We start from the raw sequence: 12,045 nt of genomic DNA on the forward strand, positions 1-12,045 counted from the left end.
TCATCTGCAGTCTCTGACCATCTCATGTACTATGTCTGAAGTCTCTGACCATCTCCTGTACTATGTCTGCAGTCTCTGATCATCTCCTGTATCATGTCTGCAGTCTCTGATCATCTCCTGTACTATGTCTGCAGTCTCTGATCATCTCCTGTACTATGTCTGCAGTCTCTGATCATCTCCTGTATCATGTCTGCAGTCTCTGATCATCTCCTGTACTATGTCTGCAGTCTCTGATCATCTCCTGTACTATGTCTGCAGTCTCTGATCATCTCCTGTATCATGTCTGCAGTCTCTGATCATCTAATGTACTATACCTGCAGTCTCTGATCATCTCCTGTAGGATGTCTGCAGTCTCTGACCATCTCCTGTAATATGTCTGCAGCCTCTGACCATCTCCTGTACTATGTCTGCAGTCTCTGATCATCTCCTGTACTATGTCTGCAGTCTCTGATCATCTCTATAGTATGTCTGCAGTCTCTGATCATCTCCTGTACTATGTCTGCAGTCTCTGATCATCTCCTGTATTATGTCTGCAGTCTCTGATCATCTCCTGTACTATGTCTGCAGTCTCTGACCATCTCCTGTATCATGTCTGGTAGTCTCTGACCATCTCTCTGACCATCTCCTGTACTATGTCTGCAGTCTCTGATCATCTCCTGTACTATGTCTGCAGTCTCTGATCATCTCTATAGTATGTCTGCAGTCTCTGATCATCTCCTGTACTATGTCTGCAGTCTCTGATCATCTCCTGTATTATGTCTGCAGTCTCTGACCATCTCCTGTATCATGTCTGGTAGTCTCTGATCATCTCCTGTACTATGTCTGCAGTCTCTGATCATCTCCTGTACTATGTCTGCAGTCTCTGATCATCTAGTGTACTATGTCTGCAGTCTCTGACCATCTCCTGTACTATGTCTGCAGTCTCTGACCATCTCCTGTACTATGTCTGCAGTCTCTGATCATCCCTATAATATGTCTGCAGTCTCTGATCATCTCCTGTACTATGTCTGCCGTTTCTGATCATCTCCTGTATAATGTCTGCAGTCTCTGATCATCTCATGTATCGTGTCTGCAGTCTCTGATCATCTCCTGTACTATGTCTGCAGTCTCTGATCATCTCCTGTATTATGTCTGCAGTCTCTGACCATCTCCTGTACTATGTCTGCAGTCTCTGATCATCTCCTGTATCGTGTCTGCAGTCTCTGATCATCTCCTGTATTATGTCTGCAGTCTCTGACCATCTCCTGTATCGTGTCTGCAGTCTCTGATCATCTAATGTACTCTGTCTGCAGTCTCTGATCTTCTCCTGTATCATGTCCGCAGTCTGTGATCATCTCCTGTAATATGTCTGCAGTCTCTGATCATCTCCTGTACTATGTCTGCAGTCTCTGATCATCTCCTGTACTATGTCTGCAGTCTCTGATCATCTCCTCTACTATGTCTGCAGTCTCTGACCATCTCCTGTACTATGTCTGCAGTCTCTGATCATCTCAGATATTCAGAATTTATTGATATTTAGTGGAATTTATAGATTATGATCTGAGCTATATAAGATGGATGGTGGTGTATGGAGGGGGTTGTGTCTACAACATAGACAGTAGTGAAGTACATTTCTGGTCTGATCTCATGTCTTTGTCTTCCAGCTGCTACTGGGGGCTCCGGAGTCTTTACTGAGCTCCTCCGGTCTGGGCAGAGACCCCGCAATGTACGTCTTCACCCGAGAGAGCGCCAATGTAAGTCATTCTCTGTACAGATCCCAGAAACAGGCGATCTAATAGATAAAACTAATAATAATAGTATTATTAAATACTACTACGGCTAATAATAATAAGTATTAAAACTACCACTAGTACTGAATACTACTACCACTAGTACTGAATACTACTACTAAATACTGCTACCACTAGTACTGAATACTACTACTACCACTAGTACTGAATACTACTACTACCACTAGTACTGAATACTACTACCACTAGTACTGAATACTACTACCACTAGTACTGAATACTAATACTACTACTAAATACTACTACCACTAGTACTGAATACTAATACTACTACTACCACTAGCACTGAATACTAATACTACTACTAAATTCTACTACCACTAGTACTGAATACTAATACTACTACTACTAAATACTACCACTAGTACTGAATACTAATACTACTACCACTAGTACTGAATACTAATACTACTACTAAATACTAATACTACTACTAAATACTACTACCACTAGTACTGAATACTACTACTACCACTAGTACTGAATACTACTACTACCACTGGTACTGAATACTACTACTACCACTAGTACTGAATACTACTACTACCACTACTACTGAATACTACTACTACCACTACTACCACTAGTACTGAATACTACTACTACCAGTACTACAGCTAGTACTGAATACTACTACTACTACTACCACTACTACAAGTACTACTACTAAATAAAAAATACAAATGATAATAATATTAAATACTAATACTACCACTAGTACTGAATAATACTACCACTGCTAATACTACTAATAATAAGAATCCAAATATAAATAGTAATAGTAATAATAATAATAATAATAATAATAAAAACTATAACTGATAACATTCAATACAAATACTACTACTATGGCTGCTGATAATAATAAGTAATAATACTACCACTAGTACTAAATACTACTACTACTACTAATGATAATAAATACAAATAATAATAATAATAATAATAATAATATTCAATAATAATACTACCACTACTGCTAATAATAATAAGTATTAATGCTACCACTGGTACTAAATACTGCTACTACTACTATTACTACTACTACTAATAATAATAAATACAAATAATAATATTAAATACTAACTAATGATACCACTAGTATAAAATAATACTACTGCTAATACTAGTAATAATAAGAATAAAAATACAAATAGTAATAATAATAAAAACTATAACTAATAATATTAAATACAAATACTACTAATCGGGGAATAGGGGATTCTATAATCAGAAGGACTAAACACTACTACTAATAAGAATAATAATAAATACAAATAATAATAATAATATTATTAAATAATATAAATAATAATACTACCACTACTGTTAATAATAATAATAAGTATTAGGCTCGGTTCACACAGGAGGCGACACGACGCGGCACAACTTGCCGCGCCAAGTCGCGCTCCGTTCTGTACTACAGAACCGTTCTAAGAGGAGCGACTCAAGTCGCTCCGACTTAGAAAAAAGGTTCCTGTACTACTTTTGCGGCGACTTCGGGCGACTTGCATTGACTTCTCTACAGAAGTAATTTTGCAAGTCGCCGCTGAGGTCTCGGCAGTCGTGCCGCGTCGTGTGTGAACCGAGCCTTAATGCTACCACTCGTACTAAATACTGCTGCTACGACTACTAATAATAATAATAATAATAATAAATACAAATAATAATATTAAATACTAATACTACCACTAGTATAAAATACTACTACTGCTAATACTAGTAATAATAAGAATAAAAATACAAATAGTAATAATAATAACAAAAACTATAACTAATAAAATGAAATACAAATACTACTAATCGGGGAATAGGGGATCCTATAATCAGAATAATTTGTTGCCAGGATCACCTCAACCGAATGTTTTGCTGTCTCCCTGGTGCCAGGGTTCGGCGTGTGGTGGACCGGGTTGATAAATGACTGGGAGGGGCTGGGCATGACCCGGCTTTCTTGGTCCACGTTGTGACCAATGACATAATATATGTAAGGTGGAGGCTCCTTAACCACTTGCTTACTGGGCACTTAAACACCCTTCCTGCCCAGACCAATTTTCAGCTTTCGGTGCTCTCACGCTTTGAATGACAATTACTCAGTCATGCAATACTGTACCCAAATGAATTTTTTGTCCTTTTTTTCCCACAAATAGAGCTTTCTTTTGGTGGTATTTGATCACCTCTGGGGTTTTTATTTTTTGCGCTATAAATGAAAAAAGACCGAAAATTTTGAAAAAAACGCATATTTCTTTGTTTCTGTGACAGAATTATGCAAATTATGAATTTTTCTTCATAAATTTTGGCCACAATTTATACTGCTACATGTCTTTGGTAAAAATAACCCAAATTAGTGGATATTATTTGGTCTTTGTGAAAGTTAGAGAGTCTACAAGCTGTGGTGCGAATCGCACAAAATGTATCACATCTGATGTACTGGTGGCCTATCTCGCTTCTTGTGACCCGAACAAGTCAGGAAAGTACAAATACCCCCCAAATGACCCCTTTTTGGAAAGTAGACATTCCAAGGTATTTAGTAAGAGGCATGGTGAGCTTTTTGATGTTGTCATTTTTTTCCCACAATTCTTTGCAAAATTAAGATTTTTCATTTTTTTTTTTCTCCACAAAATTGTCATTGTAATAGGTTATTTCTCTCACGTGGCATGTGAATACCACAAATGACACCCCCAAAAAAATTCTGCTACTCCTCCTGAGTATTACAATACCACATGTGTGGGACTTTTTCACAGCCTGGCCACATAGAGAGGCCCAACATGCAGGTAGCGCCATCATGTGTTCTAGGAACATAAATTACACATCTAACTTGTTGACTATTTATTACACTTTTGAAGCACCAGGACAATGACACGTGAGACTGATGACAGATGGCACTAATATGTGGCACTGATGACACTTATACGTGGCACTGATGACACGTGGCACTGATGACAGATGGCACTAATATGTGGCACTGATGACAGATGGCACTAATATGTGGCACTGATGACACGTGGCACTTATACGTGGCACTGATGACACGTGGCACTAATACGTGGCACTGAAGACACGTGGCACTAATACGTGGCACTGATGACAGATGGCACTAATACGTGGCACTAATACGTGCCACCGATGACAGATGGCACTAATACATGGCACCGATGACGCGTGACACTGATGACAGATGGCACTGATAAGTGGCATTGATGACACGTGACACTGACAACAGATGGCACGTGACACTGACAGGTGGCACTGATGACAAATGGCACTGATACGTGGCACTGATGACAGATGGCACTAATACGTGGCACTGACGACAGATGGCACTATGTGGCACTGATGACACGTGGCACTGATGACAGATGGCACTTATACGTGGCACTGATGACAGATGGCACTTATACGTGGCACTGATGACAGATGGCACTGGGGACAAATGGCACTGGGGGCAGGTGGCACTGGGGGCAGGTAGCACTGGGATGGATGGCACTGGGGGCAGGTAGCACTGGGGTGGATGGCACTGGGGTGGATGGCACTGGGGCAGATGGCACTGTTGGGGGAGGATGGCACTGCTGGGGGAGGATGGCACTTTTTACTTTACTTTTTTTACTTTTTTTTTTTTTTTTCAACTCAAGGCAGAACGGCTGCCGCTGCAGCCGTTCATCTCTCCCCTCTCACACTGTCTGTGTGAGGAGGGAGAGCGGCGCTGAGAGATGATCTCATATGTTTACATATGAGATCATCTCCCATTGGATACGCCGATCACGCTGTAAACGGCCGCTGTGATTGGCCGTTTACAGTGATCTGTGTTTGCTTGTCCCCGGGGGCACGGCGAACACAGAACTTCCGCGATGCGCGCCCGCGGCGGCGCGCATTGCGGAAGTAAACATTAGGACGTCCAGGGACGGCCTCCCAGACGAACGCGCCTGCTCTACGGCCGTCATTCGGCTATAGGGCGGGCGCGAGGTGGTTAAAGCGGGGTTCCACCCTAAAGTGGAACTTCCACTGATCGGAACCCTCCCCCCCTCCGGCGTCACAATTGGCACCTTTCAGGGGGGAGGGGGGTGGAGATACCTGTCAAAGACAGGTATTTACACCCACTTCCGGGCATAGACTCCCGTGGGAGTCTACGCCATTTCCTGTCCTGCCGCGCTGTCTGCTGGGACACACACGGGTCTCAGAGACAGCGCGGAGAATTCCTATTGCGCTGCGCTACTCGTGCATGCGCAGTAGGGAACCGGGAAGTGAAGCCGATTCGCTTCACTTCCTGATTCCCTCACCTAGAATGGTGGCGGCAGCAGCTGAGAGCCGAGCGATCGATCGGCCTCGGCATCGCTGGAACCCGTGACAGGTGAGTGTCCATTTATTAAAAGTCAGCAGCTGTAGTATTTATAGCTGCTGGCTTTTAATATTTTTTTTTTTTGGTGGAATCCCTCTTTAAGAATCAATTTAGAGAACTAGGCTGCAAGTTGAAGGGAAGGACCTCCAAGGTGATATTCTCTGAAATATTGCCTGTGCCATGCACAACACAGGAAGGATCTGGGGGAGTCCATGGTGGAGAAGGATCTGGGGGAGTCCATGTTGGAGAAGAATCTGGGGGAGACCATAGTGGAGAAGGATCTGAGGGAGTCCATGTTGGAGAAGAAGGATCTGGGGGAGTCCATGGTGGAGAAGGATCTGGGGGAGTCCATGGTGGAGAAGAATCTGGGGGAGTCCATAGTGGAGAAGGATCTGGGGGAGTCCATGTTGGAGAAGAAGGATCTGGGGGAGTCCATGGTGGAGAAGGATCTGGGGGAGTCCATGTTGGAGAAGGATCTGGGGGAGTCCATGTTGGAGAAGGATCTGGGGGAGTCCATGTTGGAGAAGGATCTGGGGGAGTCCATGTTGGAGAAGGATCTGGGGGAGTCCATGGTGGAGAAGGATCTGGGGGAGTCCATGGTGGAGAAGGATCTGGGGGAGTCCATGGTGGAGAAGGATCTGGGGGAGTCCATGGTGGAGAAGGATCTGGGGGAGTCCATGGTGGAGAAGGATCTGGGGGGAGTCCATGGTGGAGAAGGATCTGGGGGAGTCCATGTTGGAGAAGGATCTGGGGGAGTCCATGGTGGAGAAGGATCTGGGGGAATCCATAGTGGAGAAGGATCTGGGGGAGTCCATGGTGGAGAAGGATCTGGGGGAGTCCATGGTGGAGAAGGATCTGGGGGAGTCCATGGTGGAGAAGGATCTGGGGGGAGTCCATGGTGGAGAAGGATCTGGGGGGAGTCCATGGTGGAGAAGGATCTGGGGGGAGTCCATGTTGGAGAAGGATCTGGGGGAGTCCATGGTGGAGAAGGATCTGGGGGATCCATAGTGGAGAAGGATCTGGGGGAGTCCATGGTGGAGATGGATCTGGGGGTTTTGGTAGATCATAAGCTCAATAATAACATGCAATGCCAACCTGCGGTTTCCAAAGTGAGCAAAGTCCTTTCCTGTATAAGAGAAGTATGGACTCCAGAGAGAGAGATATCATCTGTACAAATCATTAGTAAGACCTCATCTGGAATATGCAGTTCAGTTTTGAGCCCCGGTTCTCAAAAAGGATATCGGGGAACTGGAGAAAGTGCAGAGAAGGGCAACCAAACTGATAAGAGGCATGGAGGAGCTCAGCTATGAGGAGAGATTAGAGGAACTGAATTTATTCTCTCCTGAGAAGAGGAGATTGAGGGGGGATATGATCTCCATGTATAAATATATAAGGGGTCCATATAGTGAACTTGGTGTTGAATTATTCACTTTAAGTTCACCACAGAGGACAAGGGGACACTCTTTACATCTAGAGGAAAAGAGATTTCCTCTCTAAATATAGAAAGGTTTCTTCACAGTAAGAGCTGTGAAAATGTGGAATAGACTCCCTGCAGAGGTGGTTCTGGCCAGCTCAGTAGATTGTTTTAAGAAAGTCCTGGATTCTTTCCTAAGTGTACAGAATATAACTGGGTACTGACATTTATAGGTAAAGGTCCAGGGAAAATCTGATTGCCTCTCTGGGATCAGGAAGGAATTTTTTTCCCCTTCTGTAGCAATTTGGATCCGTGCTCTGCTGGGTTTTTTCGCCTTCCTCTGGATCAACTGTGGGTATAGGATTGTGAATATAGGATTCTATGATATTATTTTTATGGTTAAACTAGATGGACTTGTGTCTTTTTTCAACCTGATTAACTATGTAACTACTACTACTGCTGCTGATAATAATAAGTAATAATACTACAACTAGTACTAAATACTACTACTACTTCTAATAATAATAATAATAAGAATAATAAATACAAATAATAATAATAATAATAAATGCTAATACTACCACTAGTATAAAATACTACTACTGCTGCTAATACTAGTTATAATACGAATAAGAATACAAATAGTAATAATAATAATAAAAACTATAACTAATAATATTGAATACAACTACTACTAATGCTAATAATAATAATAATAAAGTAATAATGCTACCAGTAGTACTAAATACTACTACTACGACGACTACTACTACTAATAATAATAAATACAAATAATAATAATAATATTAAATACTAATACTACCACTACTGCTAATAATAATAATAATAAGTACTACTACTACCACTGGTAGTAAATACTACTACTACAACTACAAATAATAAATTATTACAACTACTATTACTACTACTACTACTACTACTACATAAATACTACTACAAATAATAAATTAATACTACTACTATGAATAATAAAAAAATTATGACTACTACGTAAATGCTAAAGGTACGACTACTACTACTACTACTACTACTACGAATAATAAACAGATACTACTACTACTGCTTCTGCTACTATTTCTACTTCATGCTACTACTACTACTACTACTTCTTTATGCTACTACTACTTCTTTTACTACTACTTCATGCTACTACTTCTACTTAATGCTACCACTACTTCTACTAATAATAATAATCATAACAATAAATGTATTTAACTAATCCTGCTAATATTAATAAAGAATTAATGCATTTTACTACTAAATACTAATACTTCCCCTGCTATTACAAATAATAATATTAGTAATAAATAAATGAATACTACTACTACCAATTACCAATACTACCCCTACCATTACTACTACCAATAATAATAATACAATTAAATAATATATAAAAAAAAAGGGTCATCCTGTCTATTAAAGCAGTGGTATACAGCTGGACATTTTTTTTTTGTACCTACAAGGTAATGTCATAATGTGCTAGTATGCATCGTATACTAGTACATTATATTAAACTTACCTTAAAACAAAGCCCTTCCAGCGCTGCACCCTCCCCCAGCCTGGCCCACCTCCTCTCCAGCCTGCCCCATCCCCTCCCCAGCCTGGCCCACCTCCTCCCCAGCCGGCCCCACCCCCTCCCCAGCCTGGCCCACCTCCTCTCCAGCCTGCCCCACCCCCTCCCCAGACTGCCCCACCCTCTCCCCAGCCTGGTGCTCCAGTGAGTGACTAGAGGGGCAAAAGGGAAAGCAATGACTGACAGTCACTGCTCTCTGCTCTGAGTAGACCGAGACCTGAGAGATCAGTGGTCATGTGATCACTCAATTCTTAGAAAGGGGGAGGGGGGGGGGACGACAGCTGCAGCATTGAGGTGAGTATGGATGTTTATTTTTTATTAATTCCATTAATGGCAATGCAATGTAATAGTGCGGGTGCAATGCCATGTGTTTTACCAACGTCTGAGTGCCCAGTCATAATCGATCCGTAAAATCTTCCTTCGGCTAAAAAAAAACAAAAAACAGGCATTCTGGAACTGTAGTATCACTTCCTGAATGCCTGAAAGCCCATACTCTAAAAAGCGATCCACTGCTTTTAAGACAGCGCTGCTCATGCAAATGAGCTTTAAGACAGTTGTCACTGGAATGGGTGTCCCCAATGGAAGATTTCCTGTTCTGGTGACACCTGTGATAGGTTAGATGTCTCATCGCTGTCATCATTAGGACACACAGGGAGGGGGAATGTCTCCAGTGTGGGCACAGCCAGCAATACCAGTGCCAGTACTGGGATGACGAGGACTATTGGACTGATCACTTTGTTAATCATGAGTTTGTATGGGAGTCAGCTGACAGCTTTCATTTTCAGGGACTTTTGTAAATAAAGCATGAAATACCAGAATCCACCAGCGGGGGGCGCTCTCCATCCATCTCACAGATGCTCTCAGCTGCCAGTTCTGCTCATTATTCTTTATGCTATTAATTCTGGGTATAAAGAAATGAAATGCTGAATTCCTTCCTGCGAGTCAACAAAGCCAGAGATGAGATGAGACACAATGTAACATTCATCAGGATCTGAGCATAGACACCGAGATACAATGTATATGAATAGACACTGAGGTACAATGTATATGAATAGAGACCGAGATACAATGTATATGAATAGAGAGACACCGAGATACAATGTATATGAATAGAGAGACACCGAGATACAATGTATATGAATAGACACCGAGATACAATGTATATGATTAGAGACCAAGATACAATGTATATGAATAGAGAGACACCGAGATACAATGTATATGAATAGAGAGACACCGAGATACAATGTATATGAATAGACACCGAGATACAATGTATATGAATAGACACCGAGATACAATGTATATGAATAGACACCGAGGTACAATGTATACTCCTAGAGACACCGAGATACAATGTATACTCCTAGAGACACCGAGATACAATGTATACTCCTAGAGACACCGAGATACAATGTATACTCCTAGAGACACACCGAGATACAATGTATACTCCTAGAGACACACCGAGATACAATGTATACTCCTAGAGACACACCGAGATACAATGTATACTCCTAGAGACACCGAGATACAATGTATACTCCTAGAGACACACCGAGATACAATGTATACTCCTAGAGAGACACCGAGATACAATGTATACTCCTAGAGACACACCGAGATACAATGTATACTCCTAGAGACACACCGAGATACAATGTATACTCCTAGAGACACCGAGATACAATGTATACTCCTAGAGCCCCACCGAGATACAATGTATACTCCTAGAGACACACCGAGATACAATGTATATGAATAGACACCGAGGTACAATGTATATGAATAGAGACCGAGATACAATGTATATGAATAGAGACCGAGATACAATGTATATGAATAGAGAGACACCGAGATACAATGTATATGAATAGACACCGAGATACAATGTATATGAATAGACACCGAGATACAATGTATATGATTAGAGACCGAGATACAATGTATATGAATAGACACCGAGGTACAATGTATACTCCTAGAGACACCGAGATACAATGTATACTCCTAGAGACACCGAGATACAATGTATACTCCTAGAGACACACCGAGATACAATGTATACTCCTAGAGACACACCGAGATACAATGTATACTCCTAGAGACACCGAGATACAATGTATACTCCTAGAGACACACCGAGATACAATGTATACTCCTAGAGACACCGAGATACAATGTATACTCCTAGAGCCCCACCGAGATACAATGTATATGAATAGACACCGAGGTACAATGTATATGAATAGAGAGACACCGAGATACAATGTATATGAATAGAGACCAAGATACAATGTATATGAATAGAGAGACACCGAGATACAATGTATATGAATAGAGACCAAGATACAATGTATATGAATAGAGAGACACCGAGATACAATGTATATGAATAGACACCGAGGTACAATGTATATGAATAGAGACCAAGATACAATGTATACTCCTAGAGAGACACCAAGATACAATGTATACTCCTAGAGAGACACCGAGATACAATGTATACTCCTAGAGACACACCGAGATACAATGTATATGAATAGAGACCGAGATACAATGTATATGATTAGAGACCGAGATACAATGTATATGAATAGACACCGAGATACAATGTATATGAATAGAGACCGAGATACAATGTATATGAATAGAGAGACACCGAGATACAATGTATATGAATAGAGACCAAGATACAATGTATATGAATAGAGAGACACCGAGGTACAATGTATATGAATAGACACCGAGGTACAATGTATATGAATAGAGACCAAGATACAATGTATACTCCTAGAGAGACACCGAGATACAATGTATACTCCTAGAGAGACACGGAGATACAATGTATACTCCTAGAGACACCGAGATACAATGTATACTCCTAGAGACACACCGAGATACAATGTATATG

The 12,045-nt window shown here is 41.3% G+C and overlaps 1 protein-coding gene across 1 annotated transcript in view; it reads left to right on the plus strand.

Moving 5' to 3' along the window:
• LOC143998131 (unconventional myosin-Ig-like) overlaps positions 1–12,045 on the plus strand; it is a 307,651-nt gene that overhangs the window by 64,235 nt on the left and 231,371 nt on the right. The window contains exon 6 of the mRNA XM_077493873.1: positions 1,644–1,733. Coding sequence (XP_077349999.1) covers positions 1,644–1,733 — 90 coding nt within the window. The remainder of the gene's footprint in view (positions 1–1,643; positions 1,734–12,045) is intronic.

Source organism: Lithobates pipiens, unplaced genomic scaffold (assembly GCF_037356315.1).
Source record: "Lithobates pipiens isolate NorthernLeopardFrog02 unplaced genomic scaffold, aLitPip1_a1.2 Scaffold_19, whole genome shotgun sequence".
Classification (NCBI taxonomy): domain Eukaryota; kingdom Metazoa; phylum Chordata; class Amphibia; order Anura; family Ranidae; genus Lithobates; species Lithobates pipiens.